Consider the following 24,982-nt stretch of genomic DNA (forward strand, 5'->3'; position numbering starts at 1 on the left):
CTTGTAGTGTAATTTTATCTTCACCTGAAAAATGTAACAACTACTCATGGCCTTTCTCTTTTTGCTGTTAACCATCTGATATTGAAAGCTTCACACAATTGATTTCCCAAATATTTCATTAGTTGTAAAAGCTTTATCTAAGAGAATTGTCATCATACAGAAGCGCATTGTTGTAGTGTACGATTAAAGCCACTAGATGCTGCTGCAGTCCTGCACTGAGGTACTTTACTGTCCTGCCCTGAGTTCAGTCTCCTAGGCAGTTGCACAACCTTCAGAATGTGCACTGTCGCTAACAAGCTTCACCTATCAGTTTTGTGTAAGTGTTTATGTGGAGATTCATGTTTTAGTTTTGGGTGAAAGGTAAAAAGACAATATTTCTATTAGAGAAAGACCTGCCTAAGTCTTTAGTTGTACCACATACTGTACATACAGCAGGTTTCTCAGTCGCAGCATGACATGATACAGAATACCTGATTCTGTAAATGTTATCTCAAAGTAATCCTTTAACTTTTACAGAGATCTTTCTGGATGTTATGGCTTTTTTGCTTTACAGTGCATTACTTATTCAGGACCTTGACGCTCATCGATGCCTGGATCCCTTTTTAGTCCAGTAATGCTTCCTGTAAAGTGCTTTGATTTGGCACACTTTGATTTTGTCTGTTGAACCTGTAATGCTCGGTCTTAATGGAAGGTGTGAGGCAGGGAGGAAAACAAAGGAAAAGACAGTTTCTAATGCCTTATGAATTATTTAGCTGAGTGCTATATTCAATGCTTTTCAAGTAACAGAACAGAGATAAATAAATAAAAAGTGTGATAAATGATTTTTAATTATTGTCTGTTCCTCTTTCAGATGATGGTCCCAGCCCCTTTGGTTACTTGAAAGATGGTGAGTTTTGGAATTGGTCTTTTGATTCAATTACAAAATTCACATTTTACAAAGGACATAATAACTGTATATGATCTGTATTAAAATTGTTTGAGATTCATCCAGGATGACACTCACATGTTAGACTTAAACACTGGCAACATTTCAGTTGACGCATCATGCATATGCATACCCATCAATATTTATATGCCTGTTTGCAGTGAAAACAGTCCCACGCTCAAAAAGTGACGCCGAGGTCGATTCTAGAGGCCGGTCGATGCCTGTGCCAACACGCTCCTCTTCCCTCAAACCGTCTGCCAAAAGGTCAGTCTCATCCATCTGCTCCAACCCTCCTTATGACTTTCATTTCAATATTTCACAAAAAAAGCTCACTACTGTTCATGTTTGTCAATGAAGGAAGAAGCTGTTTACAACTTTGAATAATTCAAATGCAAACAAATGAAAATTATAGAACTCACCCTATATATAATTCTCACTAGAGAAATCCTATTTCTGTCTGTTTCTATGACAGGCAGTGTTAAATGTCTTCTTACCTCTTCTTCCAAACTACTTATTACGTCATAGACTAGCAGATTCGTGCGACATGACCATACCAATAGAGTGATGAAGCAATACTGAGTGGTGAATTACTTCACGTGGCTCTTCCTTTGGTGATGTTCTGTAAATAATGCAACATGAGTTATGTCTCGCAACATGGCGGATGGTAAACGGACTTGCATTTATATCGGGATTTTCCAACATACTCACTACTCAAAACATTTTACATTTGTCACATTTACACACACATTCATACACTGATGGCATAGGCTGCCATGCAAGGTGCCGCCCTGCTCATCAGGGGCAATTTGTGGTTCAGTATCTTGCCCAGGGATACATGACATGCTGCCTGGGGATCTGGGGATCAAACCACTAACCTTCTGATAAGTGGACGACCCGCTCTACTGTACATCCTAAGCCACAGTGCAATGCAATATTGTGTTTTAATGGTGCAAATGGAGAAATTCACAGGCTATTTTAAGTCGTCCTATAAACTACAGAACATTTCAAAGTTGGGATGAAAGATCACAATTTCCCATCACGATTACGATGAAACACATAGTGTTAAATACTGTTAAAACCATAACTGTAATGGTAGTCCGTAATGTGCATTATTCACAGTATGACATAAAAGTCACTTCTAAAAAAAACTGTCCTGTGATATCCTTATTTACATTCACTTCTAGTACACACAGCAGGGCAAAAGATCAATTCCTCCTTCCTGAATTTGCAAATATGAGGTTATTTTAACCCTGGTGGCTCCACTACTGTGTCCTCACAGTGTTTTCACTCAAGGTGGGATTAGCCTCATCCCTCCACATATATCTCAGCATTGACTCAGAACAATCTGCTCAGAGAAATGAGTGATGGAGTGATGAAGGAGGGCAGGTGATGGAGGATAAACTGAGCTGCAGATGACATGTGGAGGACTGACCTTCCTCTTTCATAAGTGGTTATGTGTGAAGGGGGCACATGTCTTTGTGCATTTTTGAAAATAAGCTGCTTGATGTTCTTGATGCCCAAAAAGAAGCCAGAAAGAATGTGCTTTATGTGTGGTGAGAATATTTGTAAGATGAGGTGTTTCTTATTTAAAGTCTTATTTCAGTCTCCTCTGAGCAGTAATTTAAGAATTGGCTGTGTATTAAGAAATTCTCATTGGAAACGCTGTGCTCTGTTTTTACTCATCGGGTTGAATCTTGTTTACTTGATCAAATTACGGATTAAGCTCAACCATGAATTGGATTTTCTGTCATATCATCATTAGAAGAAGTGAGTGAGGGGAGGAGAGAGAGCAGGGATAATGAGGACGGACGTCATGTTTAGATTGAAAAAAAAAAACATCTTAGCCTATGCTGGTTGCCATGGAGACTACTTGATAAGGATTGGCTCTCTTCCATCCCACACCCCAACCCCTCCCTTACACCCGGCTCTCCACAGGAACGAGTGGGAGCCCCCGGATAAAAAGGTAGACACCAGGAAGTACCGCGCCGAGCCCAAGAGCATCTTTGAGTACGAGCCGGGGAAATCGTCAGTGCTGAAGCTGGAGAGAACGGTATGCTCGCCGCCTGCCTATTCCTCTCCCTCTCTGTCTCTCTCTTCCTGTCTGTGTGCATGCCGTGTTAGCTGTCCCCCACCATCCACACCCCCACCCACCACCTCTGTATCTAAGCTCCCGGGTGGCAGCTTCACTAACAGCTTGGAAGGCAACCTATGTGCAGCCTGAATCGCCATGTGCACCACATTCCTAAAGGGTGTCCCGTTGCGGCGACAGATGATCCTGCTTGGCAACGGGGGAGTATCACTTACAAGGATAGCCATTGTCTTCCTGTCTTCGATTTAAGGTTATTGGAGTGAATCGGCTCGGTGTGAGAGGATCCCAGTGCTGACACAAAACATGGATCCTGTGTGTTTTCTTGAGAGGAAGTGTAATGCTCTCCACCCTACTTTTGCCTGTGGCCTTAATAGTTTTTGCTGAATCAAACGACGCGGCATTAGTCAGTGTCCTTGAGGGCTGTCTTCTGAGGATGAGCTTTGCCACATATAATAGATAAACGGCAGCTGCCGTCTCGATTTGCAGTATAATATTTACCAAAAGCAGAACACATCCTTTTATATTTCCATCTTATATAATAGAGGTCACAGAGGTGTTCAGTATTGTGATTAAGCAGTTAGTTGATTATATAATTATTGTTTGTCTGACACTCAGTTACATCAAGCTAGTGAACGTCGTCAGCCAAGATCTGGCATCAAACACACTCATTAAAGAGAGTTCGCTCCAGTTAATCCTGGGACCACTTTAAAATAATGGACTCCGTTGTTTGTCACTTACAAGCTCAGTTATCATGGGTCAGTGTTCTTGTTGCTGTCATTTCCTACATTAGGTCCATTCTTTTTAGTCTCTGGTGCTTAAAGTAGTGTTGGCACTTACAAACTTGAGACCTACCAAAAATATATTTCTACCAGATAATCATATTACAGCTCAAAAAATGAGTTTGCATGTTTAGGTGGTCATCATCTGTATGTGTCTGTCGATTAGGTAGAATAAAATGAAAATAATAAGTATGTGGTTCACATTAAATAACAGCACTTTTAGGGTAAAAGATTTGCTCAAAGGATGGCTTCATTTTTTTCCTGTCTATTCTAATACATTATCTGTAATCCCATTTGTACATTGAAACATTTTGGTGGATGAAAATGTTCCTGCTGTCCGTTCTAGCCACAAAATGATTTTTTTTTTTTTTTTTACTAAAGCAAATGTCAGAAGAGAGAGAAAATGTCAAAACGTCAGCAGAGGCTTATATGAGGCTTCAGCAGTCAAATCAAGTGCATATTTTCCCAAGTTGAATTCTTTTCAGTACCAAATTCCCTCTTTGTATTCCATCGGTTTCCTATAACATTTTTTAATGTGCATATTTGAATGTATATTATAGGAGTTGTCTGACATTTTGGGGCATTCATTAGATATTTAGCTAAAGCCAGCACCTCTCAAAGATATAATATGTAACATTTCTGCATTGAAATGTCTAAAAACGACTGGACCTTTTGTAGTTTATTTTGTTGAGTTGTGTACTTACTTTATCTTAAATGTGTCCGACAATGTTCACACGAGAGAAATCCCTAATTTTGTTAAAGGTAACTGTGTTATAGTTTGTCGCCTGAAACTTCCAGAAAACAAATACAGTGGAAAACTGCTCAGTAACTCAGCCAGAAGCAGTGACTTCCTGTAGTCTCAGCTGGTTGCCTGGCAACCTTGTGGTGACAACAAGACTCCTGTAAACTGATGTAAGCTTAAGAGGTGATGGTAGGCAGATTTTGTTATTACTGGACATAGCCAGGCTGGCTGTTTCCCCCTTTTTTCCAGTTTTTTATGCAAAACAAAGCTAATTGGCTGCTTGATGTAACTTCTTATTTCTCATACATGATCTTCCAAAGCATCAACTATTTCTTTAAGATAGACCAGAAAAAATGTGAACCCATCCTTCAGTTTACTTGTGGAAAGAAAATTAGGTATCTTCTTCATTGAGAACACAGTACAGGGTTGCTGATCATTCATGGTGTTGGGTACAAACCTTGACTCCATCATCAATGTATGATAGGCTCATTACCTTGGTGTGTATATTCTGTGCTGTCTGAACTGTCTTCTCTTTGTCTTTCTCCTCCCCTTTTTGTTGCCATGCCCCTAGACTCAGGATGTAAGTCCAGAAGATGTAGATTTAGAGAATGAGCCTTGGTATAAATTCTTTTCAGAGATGGAGTTTGACAAAGCGGTAAGTGGTCGCTGTCCTTAAAGTGACAGTGTATTGTATTTTATTGCATGTGATAACATCCATGTTCAAATAATGCCTAAACAAACTGTGTCTGTCTGTAAAGACTACTACAGTTTCTACCCCCACTTTCACTTGTATTTTACTGAAAAATGTATCCTGCACATAAAATGTTATGTGACAGCATGCGTAAGAGGAAAATGTGTTTCCTCTTCAACTAAATTTACTACCATGTGTCCCATCAACGTGGCTTAATGAGACCAACGACTGAACAACTTTTATTCATCCTTATTTTTTCATCATAATCTCTGTTTATATTTTCACTCTTTTAAAGGACGTCTATCAATAACCCTATCTGCAGCAAATGTTTTTTAAAGCCCTTGATTTCACTTCTCTCAATCGTCACCACCTCATACAATATAAAAGCATTTTGTCCCCAAAAGTGTCTAAAATAGTCGACTGAGATCTATTTTTGCCCTCCTCCAAAGTGCCTCTCAGCAATGTTTTTGTATCTGCGAGGCTGAGTGAGCACAAACGGCTCAGGCAACAGAAAAGTGTCCGACCACATACCTTAGCTGTGGCTTTCGCCCTGTGCAATTGAGATACTGAATATTTAATAAAGTAGATTATTGATTAGGGTGTATTAAACTCCAGTAGTAGCACAGGTGCCCATGATAGAGGACCAATTAAACTATTACTGGGCTGTTGTGAGTTTATCAATGTCATTTTTTCTTTACACAAGGATCTTGCTCTCTCTTGCCAACCAAGGCATCACCCCTTTCTTTAACTCAAGACAAACATTTTGTTTTGTTCATTTTGATGTACATCCTACCTATTAAAATACCTATCATAAACTGGAGGCCAGGACTGGATGTTTCATCCAGAAGTCACTCTACACTTGGAGAGGCTGCAGTCCATGCAAGCATTAGGCTCCAGGGTAATCCCAGGCCCTTGAAATAATAATTGCTGCCCGTCTGCTATCTGGTTTATTTACCAAAATATCCAAGCGGGTGCAGGCATGTTGAAGCAGTATACAGTGTCATGGCACATCCATGCCTTGGGCCTTAGTTGGCACCAGACAAGCGTGGCACAGGCCGCCCACAAACAGATGTTGGGTCTCCTCGCTCTCTGTCAGCCAGAGCCGCACCCTGGATCATATGAGGTGTAACTCTGACATGAGGTCACGTCCTAGCATCAACCAGACGCAGGGGCACAGTCTCCTGATCCAGGTTAGTGTATATGTGGAGGAGGTTTAGCGTTGGAGGCGGCCCGACTCTGTCTCATGGCAGTCTGGATGGTTGCCAGATGAGCTCGGCTCGATGACTGGCTCCTGTTTAATGTCAAAGTCACTTCTAAAGCTGCACCTGGTATGTGCAGTATTTGACCTTAAGGCCCAGCCAGACACACTGGCTCATTGGAGTTTGATTGACATATCAGTACTCACTCTGTATTACTGTAGGAGCGATATGGCTAGAAGTGGGCAAGAATGACAGTGCTCAGGGAGTTAAATGAAGAGCTGTGCCTTCGTGGCTATGGTCCAGTTAGCTGTTGTTTTTATTAATAACCCTCAAAGTGCTGTGGAGGACCACTTCTACTAATGAATGGTGTTATAACAAGGGGACACTTCTTGACAGTATTAATCTGATTCATATAATCCAAATCTTAATCTTCCTGTGGTTTTCACACTGCTAATTGGCCAGTTGTAAACATCGAAAGAGCAGGATTACTTTACATTATACAGTGTTGTGAAAGTCACCAAAATCATACTTTTGTAAAAGTAAAAGTCACCCATATGGATAGTGCGAGTAAAATTCATAAAGTATCTGATATTACCTTACTTACTCAAGTATTTAAAGTACAAGTAATACGTTGTACACTATGGGTCGTCCAGTTAATTATTGGATCCGATATTCAGCATTTTTCTGATGCTCAGAATGAATATTTTTTCCATCTATATATCCAACTGCTGATAATATAAATTAATTTAAAGGTGCAATATGTAAAAGTGTTAGTTTAAAACAAAAATGATCAACAGTGTGAAGAAACAACAGTGGTGACTTTCTGTCAAAGATGTCTATGTACCGTGTTGCAAAGATCTCTACTGCAGTTAGCATGCTAACCAGCTAGCAGTATAAACACCAACACTCCCCCAGTGCTCCGAGCTACCAGTCTGGGCAGAGTCAGCTGATAGGATCGCTCTAATTGAGCTAACTGGCTAACAGCAGCAGTTTACAGTTAACACCATCACTCTGATGATATAGTGCCCCCTATTTGTTTGGAGTATGACTTAGTACTGCCCCTTTAAAAATCTGCTCCTTTTGGCTCTGATGCAGCCTGCAATCTGCAAAGTAACTAAAGTTACTGTATAAAATAAATGTAGTGAGTTAAAAGTACAATGTTTGCCTCCAAAATGTAGTGGAGTGGAATAATAAAGTAGCAGAACCCTAACCCCAGAAAATAGAATACAAGACTTCACTGTTTATTCTTCATCCTGTCTTGTCAAATCATCATTAATCATCTACAAGTGGCCACTTCCAGTCACCCAATATCCACTGAGTAGGAGTGACACCTGTGTATAATCATAGTAATGGTCCTCTTGATTAATATTAACAAGTTCTGGGTTCAAGATGAGTCTGAACACACATCCAGTGACAGTTACGGTCAAACGCAGGCTCATCGATATACATGTCTAGCTGGAGCTGGAATTCCACACATAACTATGGTCCGGATGAGCGTTTTGGCCCCCTACAACCGACAGAGTGACTCCATCTGTCGAGCATATGCTGACGAGGGGGGCTGCTGCCACACTGTCTCAGCGCTGAGTTACATAGAGTCTCACCCCTACCACCTGACATATTCTAAAGGAGGCAACTCCGTAAGCCCGCCAGCTCATTGTGCAGTCATATTTAACCTCTGTTATACACTTAACCTTTACCTTTAAGCATTTAGCGGAGATGAGACGAGGGGCGCGCGTGGCTATAACAGGCCTTTCACACTGGGGGAGCTGTTTGTTTTCATGAGTACATATCAACACAAATAAGGTGCTGGAAAGAATGAGATTCATGTTACCATGACCTACTCATGATTGCTATTTTGAATATGAAAGCGGCACACAGGAGCCAGAGCTCTGAGTAGTTGAGGGGTGGGGGGGGACACCTGTTAGGAAACATGCACGGGAAATTCTGCAGAAACGTTGTCATCGGTGTTCCACTGACTCACCGAGGCCTTCATTCATGTCCTTATACAGCTTCAGACACTTCACACGGTTACAAGTAGTTCCATCCTCTTTGTGCGTCTTTATCTGATAAATCAAGTCAGTTTGTCATCTCTTGTACACTCTCTGCCCCTATTCTTCTATTTGACCCTTTATCTGAAAAACATGAAACTGTCTCAGAGTAATGTAAAGTTTAGTATATAGTTATAGGTGGTATATCAGTGTCGGATTAGTTTGAAACGGAGCAATTTGACCCTTTTTATATAAAGGAAAGTTCAAACAAACTGACACTAATCAGGCATCTTGTAAATAACCAGATTAAGATTCCATTCCTCACTCCAGATAAGCCTTCCATGCTTGTTTCCTGTTTACTTTCCACTGATGGTGTGTGTGTAAGCCCAATTACCCAGGGGGTGTCAGAGGACACTATCTTTCAGATCAGATTTGAGGGGGGTACAAGACACGGCAGAGCAAGGAGGTCTGCAGATTATTCAATGACACTGGAGTGTTTCCCGAGTCGACATGGAACATTTGCCTTTATAAATAGATCAGACTATAGACCTGCCAGCCTGATGTTCTGTTCTTTTAAAGATAGGCATTTATTCTGAAAGGTTATTAATGATCGTCCTGCCCTGGCAACTAAGTGCAAAGGCATGTTGTGGCAAATGAGCTGTTGAGAATGCTCCTTGTCTGGTCATCGGTGTGGGAAGCGGAGGCCTGGCCACACCGTGGGGAAGTGGATGTGGAATTAACAGCAGGGCCAGGCTGGCTGGGATGGGGATTGTGCAATCGTATTTGCAAACAACACTTGCGCTCTTATTCATAGTGCCCGTGTCACGTCTGTTATTTTTGCCTGCTGTGACGTCCGAAAAGAGGAAAGCAACAGAAACAGTGGGCTAAAATTAGTTGGCTGTAAACCATTCAAAATGCTAGCGGGTGCTACCATACTGAATGATCACCCCTGTGTTTTGGAGATAATATCTGCTCCTAAATACCAACTACATTTACTCTTCTAGCCCTTTAAACATTTATTCACTCACAGTTTATTTCTCTCTTCCTTCGTTTGTTTTTGCTCTTTTATAACTTCTTTATAACATTGTTTTAATTATCTGTTCCTACAGTGTTTTACTGTATTCTTTACTTGTTCAGTAAGCGTTTGTGTTTCTTTTTGACTCCTCAAGTGTGTGAGATAGAGTGTCAAGTATGTGTAAGCGTTGTGCGTGCGTGCGTGCGTGCGTGCGTGCGTGCGTGCGTGTGTGTGTGTGTGTAATTCGGCCTGCTCGCACCACCAGCTGGTTAATTGTCCCCCGGTCTGGTCCAGTGGTAATGAGAGTGACTCAATACCAGACAAAAGAGACGGCTTCACTGGGAGACAGCAGCCCATTGGCTGAGCCTGTGACAGCCCCCTCCCCGCATGGGCGCCCCCTGACCGATGCACACCCACCCGCCCACTCCCCCCCTCCCTCCCCTCCACTCTCCTCACTGCCGCTTGTTTTCTCCAACTTGCATGCAGGCCAAAACACACGCTTTACTCCTCCATGCCAAGCCCAGTCCAGAGAAGCTAAGAACCCCGGCTGCTCGAGACAAAAACCCAGACCCAGCGAGTGAACGACACAGAGGGAAAGAAGAGAGAATCTGGCCATAGCTAATGCTCCTGCCTCTGTTCTAGCTGGAGGAGACCTTCCTGTGGATCTATCAATGACTTCTTTGTTTGGTTTGTTGCAGAGTGCCCCCTCTTTCAGCCCCCTGGAAACAGCCTCCGACCTGCAGCAGTAGTAAGTCCATGCCTTCTTCTTATGCGAATACTTGTGCTTTAAACCTTGCTTCCTCCTTCCAGTAGGTTGTTGATTATTTAAGGCATGTTATGAGGATAAATGTCAGTGAGAGATTTCTCCACCCTGTAGAGCTCGCCCGCCTACCGCAGGGGGACTCCTGCTTCCTGAGGAGATCCTGTTAAGAAAGCAAGAAGCTACCAGAACAGTGTGTCCTCTGTCTTTATTTCATGGTGTTTCTCAGAGGGGTGGGTGGTTGGTTGTAGTGTGGAGACATGGCTGCTATGTGGTGATTTATTTAAAGACGGCAACCTGGATGTCACTGGGATAGAGGGAACTCGCCCAGCTGCTGCATAACTCAAAAACCGTTATCTCCTGAATGGGTGTGCGTATAGAAGTATGACCAGCAGCTGGATTATGAAAGAGGATGCTAGCTGTTAAACCAAAGCCCACCGAGCCCTTGATCTTTTTTGTTTTTGTCTGACGAGATTGACATCTTCTATTTCTGTTTGTGTCATAAAATGTAAGGAATTTAGGACTGAGCCGTGGTGACTGTCTCGCGCTACAGTCCAGGGAAAATAAACTTCTCCCTCCATTTCTGCTACAAACTTTCCATCTGCTACAATCATTAATGTCATCATGGCCAACTATTTGAAAAAGATTCCCAATCCAACGTTTTAATCCATTGATTCCTTGTTAACTTTGGAAGGAAGGGGTTCCTGATGAAGGGGTCTTGGAAGTTCGCTCACCCAAACTTTTCAAAGGAAACCTCAAGTCATAAACAACTTCTTTCAAAGGCACATATGTTTAGGGCAGGAAGTTGTTTTCCCTTTGGGGTCTGTTTGAAATCAGAGACATTTTGAAGAGCATTCTGGTAAAGATATCATTTGATTGCGAAGTGCAAAACCACATGTGCTAGTGTAGTGTCATTAGATGAATGAATGAACCTCTAAGTAAATTTTTGCGTTTTTCAGACCTCGATTAGAGACCCACTGTGTTTGCTTGGTATTTATTAACTTTAAAATATGCTAGACGGACAAAAATAGCAAGTAAATGTTGCATTATTATAGTAAAGTATATAAGCGTTTCCCCTCGATTTGTGTAGGAGGTATTTTGCAGGAAGTTTAGAGGTCTTCCCCTAAGACATTTTGCCTTTGTCTATAAAAATATGCAATGTAACTTTATTTAAGACTATTATTATATCTGTGTACAAAAGTTGGAAAAGCTAGAGCAGATGATAAATAATCAACACCTAAAAAGCTTGACGATAAAACTTATTAAAGAAGTCCTCTGGGAACTAACTTCAACCATTAGACCTGTCGTTTAGTTAGTTTTGATGCTCTCCACATTGATTTTACATTCATTTGGCTTACATAGTGCCAGAAATGACAGTGATAGGGAAAACCCTGCATATGGAGGATTGATATAAATAACAGGAAATTTTGGTTGTATGACACCAGTTTTTCATTGCTGTCAGCGTGCTTGCACAGGAATAAACATACAGCTAAGAGCAAGGACAACAAAAGCTGAACAAGCTAGAATAACACTCAGTAGGGCACATGCCTTCACCTTTTGTTTCCTGGCAATTTTTTGCATGCATTACTCCCTGAGAGATCAGCAAAAATGTAGAAAAAAATCTTGCAATGTGAAAGAAAGTGAGAAAAAATTCCTGGATCCTTCCCTTTATCCGGAACCGGACCAAAAATTAATAGGATCTGTTCTGGGCTGAGACCCATCCTCCTTCCAAGTTTCGTGGAAATCTGTTCAGTAGATTTTATGTATTCCTGCTGACAAACCAACAAACAAGTATATGAGAAAAACAATGACAAACATAAAAAAGTGTATATGCAATTCATGTGTTCTGTAAGCTGTAAACAATCGCTCCAGGTAAATAGATAAACATTACAGTCAACCTGCAGTGTCACGTGTTCTCTGTCAGGATACTGACTGTTGATTTAACCAGAACCTTCCCAAGAGATTGTCTTAAATCTTGCATGGCTCCTGTACTACAGACTTCCTGTATAGCATTTAAGTGAATTCCTGTAAGTAACGTTGAACCAACATGATTTTAATGGCTCTCTGCAGTCAGAGTTGCACATATTTTTTTTTCTAACAGCTATGAAAGAGCTTCTTGTTGAGGTAGTGAACAAGGAGAGTAATGTATCCATATATTTGTGCAAGCTTGTAAAACTCTGAGTTGGCAATCACTGCAGATGTAAAACACATTGTGGAAAACACATTCTGCTCTCTCCTAACAGTAGTGAAACTGGTTTGTATGGGTTTTTTATTTCACCTAGCTGATACTGGGGTCTCTGTCAGTTTAACGACCATGTTTGTGTATACAGATAGAGGAGCAGCGTGAGCAACACATGAGCGGCATGTGAAAGACAGTAAACCTGAGAGTTGTACAGGTGCATGGCAGGGGCTGATGCACCATGTGGGAATGTTCAGAGAATATTTATAGAAATCTGTCCTGTTGGCCTCTCTGGAATGCCAAGATATGTGCGGTAGCCAATGCCTTCTCTCAACATCAGCCTCCAAATTCTGCACTTTCTTTCTCAAGTTCTTCTGTGTCTGATTATTTTGTCTCCCACAAGTCTGCGAAGACAGGAATTACCTCAAGATACACTAAATAAGAACCATATGACAGCTCATTACCCAATTTGAGCGCCTCTGTTTATCATAAAAACATGTAACACAACCTCTTGGAATGAATTCAACTGTGTTTAATTAGCTGTCTGCGTTCCTCTCACCGCTGTCTAGCTCCTCGAGCAAGTCTGGACACAGCGAGGTGGAGAAGGACAGTGGATCATCCACGGGCGAGCCTGTGGCTCCAGACTGCGACCGCCATGTTTACAAGAGTGTCCTGGAGGGCGGCGACATACCCTTACAAGGTCTACGGGCCCTAAACAAGCGCCAAGGCAGCTCCTCCTCCTCTAAAGGTAGGATACCAGCCACTTTAGATACATATGTGGCCAGTAAAAAGGCAGGTGTGTGTATGTTTATGGATGTGGGGGCTAGACAGTGCAGCCATTAAAGGCCTTTCCTGCTGAGACAGAACCAATCAGTTAGAGACAGGGATACATGTGTTTCCGTTTACCTTTCTGTTGGAATCCACAATTTTTTTTTGCTCCCAGACCTCACAGCATTGGCCAATCACCTCGCAGCATTCATTCGCTCAGCAGCTTTTGATTTATTATTGACGCCATGGATGTTTTCATCAAACGTGTCCTGGCCATCTGCTTTGGAAAACTCATGGAGGGAGTGAGGTTGTCTTGCTAAGTTGATGGAAGCTAACCTTGGGGATTTTCCCCCCCTCTTGCTCCAGTTGTGAGTCGCCAGTCGCTAGGCAGGCTTAGGGCAAGACTCCAGAGCGTTCCAGCGCCAGGGAGCGGAGGGCCAGAGAGGGGATGGATGAGGAGGGGACGTGCGAGATAAACAGAGCTCTGCTCCTCACAACCCAGCCAGACAGGGGTGAGATAAACAGGAGGGACACAGAGGGTGGGTAGGCATGAGGAAGTCAGCTGTCAGTGTGAGGTCAGGGGCTGGAATGCCTGTGCACATGGCCGGGGAGAGAGAGAAGCGCTGGGGGACAGAGGAGATGTAAGGAAAAGACAGGAAGGGACAGTGTGCCCTAAAATATGTCATTACATTACATCTGGGAAGACACGCAACAGATGTCACTTCAGAAAGTGTCCATTCAGAGTTCAAGTTTGATATGTTTCCACAATGATATATTGGCTAAAGCTGCAATGATTGGTCAATTAATGTATATTTTGATTTTGATAATCAATTAATTGTTTCAGTTATCTTTCAAGCAAAAATGCCAAAAAATAGCTGGTTCCAGCTTCTTAAATGTAAAAATTGGTTGGTTGGTCAAAAGAAGAAACGTGAAGACGTCATAGTGTGCTGTGTGGTTCTCTTCCTTAATTGATTAATTGCGAAAATAATTGGCAAATTAATGAATAATGAAAATAATCATTAGTTGTAGCCCTACTAATTATGAATAGTTTAAAAGAGGAATCATTTACATTAGCAGTCTTGCAACAAAGACATATCAATATAGTTGTATAAGCTGAGAATTGTGGAACCATGAGGTAAATGGATTCGGCACTAAAGTCAACTGACTAACACGCTCTTTCATTAGCCTCTTGTTCAAAGAAATAACCAAGTGCTAGAAACCAAACACTTCGTCATGTGTTTCTGTCTTGTGCTCATGAATTAAAAAAGAAATATCTGTATTAATCTTTGTGTTTTGAAGAACTGAGCCTGAAGTCTTTTTAGTGGCCAGAACCCTTTGGTTGCCACATGCTCTGGATAAAATCTAGTTAACTTCCTCAGCGTGTGTTTTTCTGGTAGATATAAATGTGACAGATGGGTCACTCATGATACACAAGTGTCTCACAGCATGTGAAAGTGTTGTGTCATTTCCTAGTTCCATCTGTAGTGCTATCACACACATAGCCATAGCCAGTAACTGAGACTGGAGTATTTCTCAGAGGTTCTTGACAGTCATATTTTACTGGGCAGGTTGACTCAGGATACATTTTTTATTTACAACTGCGCGGGGGAGCTGTGTACTAACAGCAGTGCCACAGGCCATTTATCACTGCAGCCGTCTGTGTAATTGCTAAAAGTAGAGGAGAAGAATATGTGTGGGAGGTTAGAGTGGGACAGGCAGCAGTCATGTGGGAACATTTAGCTCTAACATGAATACAGAAAAGATTTGAATAGGTTATTATTTTTTTTTTCATTTTGAAATTGATACTGCAGTCGGTGTTAAGAATTCCTATATGACCTCCAACATCACATAACATTTCATGGCATATTGCTGTTTTAATACTTTATGTTTCACTTATGTTGCTGTTTACAGTAATATTAATAAGTCAGACTGTAAATTTCCCCTTGTTCCATTTTGACAAAGCATAACTCATCGGTACAGTGCCATGCTGTTAGTATAACAGTCATCTATTACTTGATGCACAGTGCATCAAGTCTGCTTCCTCTTCTCATCTACTTTTGATGAAACTCGGTCTTTACTTTAGAAATGTGCCTGACTCTGTTTTAGTGTGTGTGAACCTGTGACCATTGTAATCTAATATGTTGTTTATTCTGTTGTCCTGCATGCTTGCCAGTGGATTATAAAGGTGGGAATAGCTATATAATTTCACCCTGCTCCTCTGTAAATAGTCGATCGGTTCTTGCCAGTAATGCAATAGGTAACCAGTGTAAGAGTATGAAGCCTCTATCTGCTGCCAAAGCCTGCATACCCCAAATCCTGCCTTCTAAGTTCAAGCCCAAGCTGCTGCCGCCCAGTGGTGACAGTCAGGAAAGCAGGACTAAAGCTGTCAGGCACCCAAAGGCCCACAGCTGTGAGGATCTGTACACAGGGCCGTGTGACTCAGACTTTGCTGGAGCAGAGGAAAGGGAGAGTGGGCAACATGCAGACTGTAAGTCCAGCTGTAGCACTGAGTGCATCGATGGCCTCAGGAATGTTTCCCCTGCAATTAGGAGGAGCGCATCAGAGTTTTCCAGCCTGTACAGGACCATGCATCACATCCAGCGGCCCAGCTCAACCGGCTGCAGCCCCCATGGCAGCGTCCGCAGCCTGGCTTCTCTTTTTGAGAAGGCAAAGGCCGACAGGGGTGAAAGGTCAGAGGGAGAGGACGGGGGTAACATTCCACGAGATGCAGTGTCGTCACGGGTCAGCGAGTTTGAAATGATCATCCAGCGGTCCAGCTCGGCGCCCAGCCGCTCCTCCTCCCTGCCTACCCTGCACTCCAGCCACAGCCACAGCCCCAACCACAGCCCCGCCCACCTCTACATGGCCTCTGCAGTGTCAGCGGAGTCCCTTTTGGTAGTCGACGCCACACAGACGGATGCCTGCTCCCCGGTGGAGGCAGAGGGCAAGAGCTGTGAAGAGGAGGCCGGTGTGATGGTGGAGGAGTCTGCTTCCTCCTCAGAGGATGGACACACTGTCAGGACTGAGTCCCCCTCTAACATTGAGGCCGAGATCGAGCAGATCTTCAGTAGAAGGTCCCCAGAACTGATCCACCCAAATGTCAGTGAATCAAAGAGTCCCTCCGCACGCCTGACAGCATCCCCTCCACAACACAACCATGTCCACCACCACCACCAACACCTCCTGCACCACCTGAACCATCAACTCCTCCACAAACCAAGCAAATGCAAAGGTTCCTGCCCGGCCTCGTACACCCGCTTCACCACCATCCTCAGGCACGAGAGGCAGCAGGCCACGACCCAACAGGAGAGGGCGCCGCCTCTGGAAAAGAAGACCACGCTGCCTGGGAACCTCTTCCTCATGGGCCCCGCTCCCTTCAGGTTACGAAAAAACCTGCAGTCCCACCAAACTCGGAGGACCCTGTTAGCCACCAAGGTGACAACAGGCACCCAGAGGCCCTGCACTCGGTCTCCTGAGCTCAGACCTTCAATCCCTCAGCGCCTGTCCTCCCTGGAGGTCCTGGAGAGGCTGAGTAACGGCGAGGGAACTGACCACCTGAGTAACGGGCAGGGCTTGGACGCCAACGGGAACCTACTGCAGCCGCTGGCAGCTCACCGCAGAGGTGGCTATCTCCATCCCTTCACCACTGTCACCCTCCTCTTCTCCTCCCTCTGTGGTCACTCATTTATCTCGCCTCTCTCTTCACCTTGTATCCCTTCTCTCCACAAAGCGACGCCGCCGCCCTCCATCTCTAGTCTGTGTCGTGTGTTTACAAAGTGACAGGGAAGCCTCCATCTCATTCTGATTGTGCTGTGTGGTGCTCTTCCATTTCACTGTGAATGAGTATGGTCCCATCAAAACACTTCAGTGACTGTAGGAGGTTCAGGCAGCTTTTGGTAACGTATCTATCTCCTGGTGACATCAAATTTGAGTTGTATGCAAGAGTGCTTGACCCTGCGTAAGCATTACACCGATTCTGCATTTTATTACATTTTTCCAGTGTGAAATATGTCAAATCTGGTCCTCACAAAGGCTATATATTTTTAAGTCTCATCTTAAACTACAATCCCAGCATTCCTCTGTAATGTTTAAGCAGGATATTTTTATATAACATTGCATACGCTCTCTCAAATTGATGTCTCACCATGTCTGTATCAGTTTTATTTTTCTGTTTCTGGAACAATTTACATCAGCCATCTTTCATTCTCTCACTATGAAAGGTTTGTTTTAGCCAGAAAGGATGTTCCCTGCTTTGATTTCTGTTACACAACAGCCACTACTTGGGGCATCAGACACAAACCTGAAACATTAATAGTTGTTTCTTGTGGCCCTTGCTGGGACACAGAATGAAACATCTATGGTGGTGCGGGCGAGCACATTAAGTCATAAAAATACAGAGCTAATATGATCAAGGTGAAACTTCAATAAAGTAATGGATGCTGGTTGGTCGATCAGTAAAACCATGATGTCATGTTTATGTTTTGGCCAAAGTACAGTAAGTTTCATATTTTCTTTCCAGCGTTTGTTTTGTCATGAACACACATCGGATCATTCTGTGTTCATTCCTACTTGCATGCAGGATTACATTTGGCTTTTTGAATGTGTGTGCTTTTTTGTTTTAACTGTTGCAGATATTACAGTGTTCGTTTAAAGCATGCCTGGTTGTATTTATTATATATTTTTATCATTCTTTTCATTGGAATTAAGGAGTTGACTGCAATATCATCATCCTATATTTGGAAAGTTTTGTTCTTGAATTGGATTTGGCCTCAAGGTTGACAGTGTAAATGCTTCACAACTTTTCCCTCTTTCTGTTTCTGTTTCAGACTCGTCCCCAGCACATGGGGAGAGCCCGGATGAAGTGTTACGGAGACGTCATGGGGACAAAGAGGTGAATTCTGAAGTTTCAGAAAACCAAACCGACAATGCTTTATTAAAGAGAGCTGTGTTATGAACAGGGTTGGAAAAAGTACCCAAAAGTCACACTTTCAGTAAAGATATTGTGTTAAATATTGCTTGGATAAAAGTGAAACTCACCCAAACAAATAGTAAAAGTCTTAAAGGATCTGATATTAAATGTACTTAAGTATCAAAAGTATAGTAAAAAAAAATTAAAATAACGTTTTTCACTTGCAATAACTTTGTTTCCCTGCCAACACCTGAGGATTTGACTAATAGCTGGAACAGTCTTTACAGTCCCATACATTTCTTATGCAATGTAAACATTGTTCACTGCTCCAGTAAATAGGACAAACCCTAGATCTGACTCAGCAACGGGAGATAAACTAGTCCGCTCAGCTCATAACACCCTTTAGCTCAGCTGTTTTAGAAAGCTAGCACTATGCTAGCATGATTCACAGCTGATAACATTGTGTACAGTTGACAAACAGTAAATATAATTTGACAGTGTGTTTAACAACAAGACTGTACTGTATCCTACTGCTCTACCCAGCCCGATACTCATACTTCAGTAGAAGGTCTCAGGATTTTCTGATTATTGGAATCAGTGCTATTTTCATGCTATTTACAAAATGACTAGTAACTAGAGTTGTCTAATTAATTTAGCGGAGTAAAAAGTACAATATTTACCTCCAAAATGTAGTGGAGTGTCGGTATAATGTAACAAAAAAATGGAAATACTCCAGTTAAGTACAAGTTCCTCAAAAGTATTCTTAAGTACAATGCTTGAGTAACTAAGTTATATTCCATCACTGGTTATAAATGAGGAAATCATATATTATACATAACCAAGAACGTGTCACATGAATAAAAGAGTAGAGGAGACCCATATCTGCAGGCACAAACACTTCAGTCTGGTTTCCTGGCAGAAAATCTTGGAGGAGCAGCGGCGGCTGAAGCGGGAACAGGAAGAGGCTGACACGGCGTCGAGGCGACACACAGGCATTGTCCCGACGCACCACCAGTTCATCACCAACGAGCGCTTCGGAGACCTGCTCAACATCACAGATAACGCAGAGAAGAGGAAATCAGGCGTAGAGGTACAACACAGGGCCGCGTCTTATCCTTCTATAAGCAGGAAAAAGGACAGCAGATGCTTTGTTAGTTTGTGTGTGAATCAGGCTGCGAGCGGCTGACAGGCCTGTCATTTCTGCACACACAGACGGCTATCTCCTCTGGGTCAAACATTCAGAGGGTGAGAGCAGTGACAGAAGGCAAAATATGAGTTGTTGAGTTTATCACTGAGTATTTCAAATGGACTTCCAGATGTGTTTACCAAGGTGTGCCTGCTCTCTTGGCCGACCAGTTTCACAGTAAACAACCCACAATAGTTTCATACTGGGAATGCTCCAGAGGACAAGTAACCCAGTCAGTCACATGCACCTCATTCCTGTCATTGCTTTAATATTTATGTTTAGACTGGCCACTGAGAGGACAAGTTGGGCAGATTTACAGCTCAGCAGAAGAATCTTTTCTTCACACTTAAATGACAAAGCCCAGAGAGTGTAGTAAACACAAAGTAAAAACGATATAGCTACATGAGGACGTTTAGTCTCCTGAATAACTGTCATTGACTCAGTACAATGCCAAGAATAATATTTATGTAGTTGTAGTCATAAACTATTAGTCACCCACCTTTGTTTTATATCCACACAGAGAACTCCAGCTATGGCTCGCTTTGACTTCAGAGCAGAAACTCTAAAGTAAGTTTTTTTTCTGCACTCTCAATTCCAATAAAGCTGGGACACTGTGTTAAAATCTATCAAGCTACCTACTTGCCTAGCTATCTGAGTCTCACAGCAGGTGGTATTTGTTGCAGGGATGTGGGGTTTGATTGCATTTATTCTAGATGTGTTAATGATTCTGTTATATTTAAAGATAAACAAAGTTTGCTGAATTGGTTTTTGGCATGTGTTTTAACTTCTGACTCATAGGTGGATTTAGCGACTTGATGCCAAAAATTCATACAATCAAAGGAAATGACTGTTTAGAGTAGTAGAATACTGGTTATACATTACAACTTTTACTTGAATTTGAATAAATCCAGCCCATCAGATACTCCGAGCAGACTAGCTAAGAAGTGCTGCTAAATATAGGTCTGCGTAATCACAGTTGCTTCATTTTCATTTTCATTTTTTCAAATTGTTTGTGACTTTTCTTTCATGTGTGTAACCAATCTCTTTGGGACATTTGTAGGGAGTTACCGTTTCAGAAAGGAGACATCGTCTACATTATTCGACAGGTGGATCAAAACTGGTATGAAGGGGAACACCATGGAAGAGTTGGCATTTTCCCTCAAAGTTATGTTGAGGTGTGTGAGTTCTCTCTGTCTTTCTTCACTCAGTAATTACTCTTCAAAGAAATGAAAAACTAGGACAAGCTATTGAAATAATGTTTCTTGTTTTAGTTTGTCATTTACATTTTTCTACATTTCCATAAAAAGATAATTTTTGCATCACTCAGTTGCAGTTTTAGAGATGTTTTGCATATTGCTGCACGGTGTGAATAATTGTATTTTCTTGTCATTTGTTGTCTTCTTCAGCTCCTTCCCCCCACAGAGAAAGCCCAGCCAAAGAAAAGTGTACCAGTGCAGGTACTGGAGTATGGAGAAGCTCTCGCCCGCTTCAACTTCACTGGGGACACAGTGGTGGAAATGTCCTTTAGAAAGGTACGTAGAGGGAATTCATGGTTACAAAAGTCTTCATTTGTTAACATTGTTCTGAACCTATAAAACATGTATCTGCAGGGAGAGAGGATCACGTTGATTCGTAGAGTCGATGAAAACTGGTATGAAGGCAAAGTCTCAGGCACCAACCGCCAGGGCATCTTCCCCGTCACCTACGTAGAAGTGCAGAGACGACCCCGCGTCAAAAATGGGGTGGAGTATCCTGACCCTCCTGTCAGCCAGTCCCCACAGCGCAGCACCAATGCTTCTCCTCAGGTAAAGACTCGGGGCCAAATGTACAATACATGTATTTATGTAGTGATGAGTTGACCCACATTTTTTTATCCTCTTCTATGTTCACCCTGACACACACCTTTTTGATTCAGTTTTTTTGTCTGGTGAATTCGTCTCATCTTTTGTTTCCTTTTCTTTCTCTGTTTTCTTCCATTTCTTGTCTTTCCTTCCATCATCCTCCTCCCACGTTCCTGTTGCTCTTGAAAGCTGTATCGTAATCGTCTGACCACCTCCCCCCTGCCCCTCCCTCGCTCCCCACGCCGCTCCGTGTCCCCTGAGGTCCACGCTATCTCCTCTGAGTGGATCTCCCTGACTGTGGGAGGCGGGAGCCCTCCTGCCGCCCCCACCCCTCCCCTGCCACCGCTGCCCACCGTGTCCTACCGCTGCGGCGAGTACCTGCCCCCGCCCTTCTCTGCCAGCCCTGTGCCTCCCATCACTGGCAGCCCATACTGTGTCTCCCCCATAGCTTCCCCAGCTGCCTCCCCTCTTCCCCCGCCTTACCCGCCCAGACCCAACTCGACCACTCCCTTCGTCACTTTCACCCCACCTCAGGGGGGGGACTTCCTGCTCTCCCCTCCCTCCCCACGTCTGTCACGCAGTGTGAGCCCCTGCGGCGGGCCGGTGCTGGAGGGCTGGCTGAGGGGGGAGAAGGAGTTGACAGAGGGGGAAGGCGCAGAGGGGGACAGGGGCCACGCAGCCCCAGGCAGCAGGCGAAATAGCCCTGCAGAGGTATCTTCTGCATGGTGTGCGGTGTTGCATCTCAGGTTCACTCTGAAATAAGGGCTTGTGGCCACAGTTTGATTCCCTAAAACAGATGTTGGATGAAGTACTGAAGCTGATGTTGTTGAAAGACGTGACTAACTGGTAGATTTGACCTGGTGTTTATCATCACCCCATGGAGGGATGAACCTGCTAGTTTCATGGAGAAAGAATGAGTTAAAACCAATCACACCGCTCAAAGCTGCAAGTCTGCATGTTGTTGTGTGTGCGCTACTAACACGCAAACGTTTTCTAGTGTCTTTCAGTGTTTGTATGGTGAGTTTCAGATTTCCTAGCTGTAAAGGACTATAAGAGGAGCTATTGTGCCTGCATTCCCTGGATTGATTTGAGAGCTCAAGTTTCTTTCTCTTCATAAAATTCTGCATTTAGTTGCATGTTGTTGTTGTTCTATGCAGACGTGTGTAACTCAGTTCCGTTGGAGGTTAGAGGTTTATTTAGGCCAGTGACGTATTTATTAGTGAGTATTTATAGGTTTCACATGTTGACTTCTGTTTTAAAAGCTGCTGCAAGGTTAAAATTTCCACCTGTAAGGAAATGCAACCCGACTGTGACTGAAGTATGACAATATTTTCAGCAGGTGGATACGTGGAGCGGGCTTTAGAGATAAAAGCTTTTATTTTGAAATGTCCTTTACTGATTTGAACTGTTTGTGTTGCAGTTTATGAGGAATGACGACCATCAAGGACGGAGCTCAAGAAGCCCTGTGATGCTGTTTGACATCCAAGAGAACAACAATGTTAACTCATTTGCGGTAAGCTGGTACTGAAGATAATGTGTACTATGAGTGACATAATCTCTTTAACTCTTTAACCCATCACCTTTAAGATCCATTTGACTCACATCATGTTTAATTCCCATTATTCTTCTATATTTGTGTTACATGTTAAATATGTGAGATCTTAGAAGACTTTCATTTCATTAAAGGAGTAGTTTGACATTTTGGGGGAAAAAATCTCTTCGCTTTCTGAAAGTTAAAGGTCCACTGTGTAGGATTTAGTGGCATCTAGGGGTGAGATTGCAGATTGCAAACAACTGAACACCTCTCGCCTACGGTGGCCGCAAAAAATGTGAAAAAGGCGGAAACATGAAAGGTCATCTCTTGAACCAGTGTTTTGTTTATCCGTTTTTGACTACTTCGACAGTGCAACACGGTGGACTCTGTGGAAGAAGACGGGCTCCCTCTGTAGATATAAAAGGCTCATTGTTAGGTAACAAAAACAAAAAAAAACGATTCCTAGTTTCAGTCGAAACATAATTATACAAGATTAAAACAAAAAAAAACAAGAACAAAACAAATTGAAATTGCACAGGGAACACTGGCAGGAATGCTGACAAAGGACTAAAACAACAAATGAGGATAACCTGACAACTTAAAGAGGGAAAACACATGGACTGAGTACACAAAAGGCTAACTAACTAATGAGACATAGGTGACACAGAGGACATGTGGGATAAAGACAGGAAGTAAAACACTTTCACTTTTCATCATAAAACAGGAAATAACTGAATTAAAACCAAAAACATGACATTTAGGGTGTTGTGTGCCACATGACTTCTTGGCTCGAGGCAGTGATTTTGTTGAGTCTTTTCATCACCAACACTCCCAACTGTTTACATTTGCTTTATGATAAGCTAAGCTAACTAGCTGCTGGCTTCAGCTTCATATTGAAAGGAAAAGTGGAATCCATCCTCTCAGCAAGAAAGTGAATAAGACTACTAAGAGTACAGTTGCCCAAAATGTCAAACTGTTCCTTTAAGCTGTACCTTTCAACTTCCCTTTAATACTGCATGTTCATTCTGAATTCTCTCCTGTAAAAAGTGAACTAATATTTCATGTTTCCTGTCTACATGCTCTCACTCTGGTGTCTCGCCTTTTCTCCTGGGCTCCACCAACGTCTCCTCTGCTTTCCCTCCTGGCTTTTAACGGATCACTTCCTTTTCTGCCTTGCTACTTACTGGACCTACCTTCCTGTCTCGCACTTCGTCCCCCCTTCCTCTCTAACTCCTCACCTCCTCCCCTCGACTTCACCTCGGCCTCCTCCGGGACTCTCGGTGGGGCCGCTGTCTGTCTTTTTCTGACGACTTCACCTTCTACTACTGCTCCTAGGAGGCAGTGTGTAATGAGATCTTGAATATAGCTGAGACCTCGGTGAGGTACTGCAGCAACCTGTCCCACCACCCTCATGACTCTGTCCATAGACTGCACCCCCACCCCAGTAAACAATCTTTCATCATTTCCCAGCAACCCCAGTCCCACAGCAGCAGCCCGGAGCCGAGCCGTCTAAACTGTGGAATGTGAGTAAGATCTGTGTTTCAATTTCACTTACCATTATATAGTTTTATTGTGTACTGATTTACCAACTTGTCCTTGTATCCTGCTCCAGTTTCCAGGCTCTGTACAGTTATGTGCCACAGAACGAGGACGAGCTAGAGCTGAAGGAGGGAGATCTCGTCAGCGTCATGGAGAAGTGCGATGACGGCTGGTTTGTCGGTATGTGTCGCAGGCCTCAGGGTAGATTCCTTAGAGGTGCAGTCACACTTGCTGTGTCACATTAATCCATATAGGGTTTCTGCAGAATGACAGCAAAGGATTGAACGCGTGCAATGTGCATGCTCAGGGCTCCGGGAGAAGTAGAGTCATTTTCACCATGTCACAACCTTCCATATAGGGCTTCTAAAGGACAACAGCACATGATGCATGCACAGGCATTGCCCTTGACTTTAAATATAGCTAAATAAGTTCTTTTTTTCTTTTTTGTACTGAAATCATGGTCTTTTTCGCCTTTAGAGGAATAGTTCAACCAAAAATGAAAATTCAGTCATTATCTACTCACCCCCATGCTGATGGAAAGCTGGGTGAAGTTTTTGTAGTCCAGAAAACAAACATGGAGCTTCACAGCAAAATAGTGTTGCTGCATCAATTGAAGTAGATAGGGACTAAAAAAAACAACAACTGAAAAACAAACATAAAATGTTTCCATAGAGCTCGTCTGACGTAATCCAAGTTTCCAGAAGCCCCATGCTCCGAAATTGATTTGAAAAGACATTATTTACACTCTTTTTCAAGCCGAAATCTACAATGTAGCTGCTAAGAGCTAAAAGCGTTGGCATGCACCCATCTGAAGTGGGTGCACAAGCTCAACCGTGTC

At 42.9% G+C, this 24,982-nt stretch overlaps 1 protein-coding gene across 1 annotated transcript in view; it reads left to right on the forward strand.

Annotated features, from left to right (window-relative positions):
- LOC141009625 (sorbin and SH3 domain-containing protein 1) overlaps nucleotides 1–24,982 on the forward strand; it is a 47,825-nt gene that overhangs the window by 18,484 nt on the left and 4,359 nt on the right. The window contains exons 11-26 of the mRNA XM_073482305.1: nucleotides 851–886; nucleotides 1,087–1,189; nucleotides 2,861–2,975; nucleotides 10,127–10,176; nucleotides 12,937–13,115; nucleotides 15,309–16,757; nucleotides 17,962–18,026; nucleotides 18,964–19,134; nucleotides 19,751–19,797; nucleotides 20,291–20,405; nucleotides 20,637–20,762; nucleotides 20,841–21,035; nucleotides 21,261–21,782; nucleotides 22,492–22,584; nucleotides 24,076–24,128; nucleotides 24,218–24,324. Of these exons, the coding sequence (XP_073338406.1) occupies nucleotides 851–886; nucleotides 1,087–1,189; nucleotides 2,861–2,975; nucleotides 10,127–10,176; nucleotides 12,937–13,115; nucleotides 15,309–16,757; nucleotides 17,962–18,026; nucleotides 18,964–19,134; nucleotides 19,751–19,797; nucleotides 20,291–20,405; nucleotides 20,637–20,762; nucleotides 20,841–21,035; nucleotides 21,261–21,782; nucleotides 22,492–22,584; nucleotides 24,076–24,128; nucleotides 24,218–24,324 (3,426 nt within the window). The remainder of the gene's footprint in view (nucleotides 1–850; nucleotides 887–1,086; nucleotides 1,190–2,860; nucleotides 2,976–10,126; nucleotides 10,177–12,936; nucleotides 13,116–15,308; nucleotides 16,758–17,961; nucleotides 18,027–18,963; nucleotides 19,135–19,750; nucleotides 19,798–20,290; nucleotides 20,406–20,636; nucleotides 20,763–20,840; nucleotides 21,036–21,260; nucleotides 21,783–22,491; nucleotides 22,585–24,075; nucleotides 24,129–24,217; nucleotides 24,325–24,982) is intronic.

The sequence above is a fragment of the Pagrus major genome, chromosome 15 (assembly GCF_040436345.1).
Source record: "Pagrus major chromosome 15, Pma_NU_1.0".
In the NCBI taxonomy this organism is placed as follows: Eukaryota; Metazoa; Chordata; class Actinopteri; order Spariformes; family Sparidae; genus Pagrus; species Pagrus major.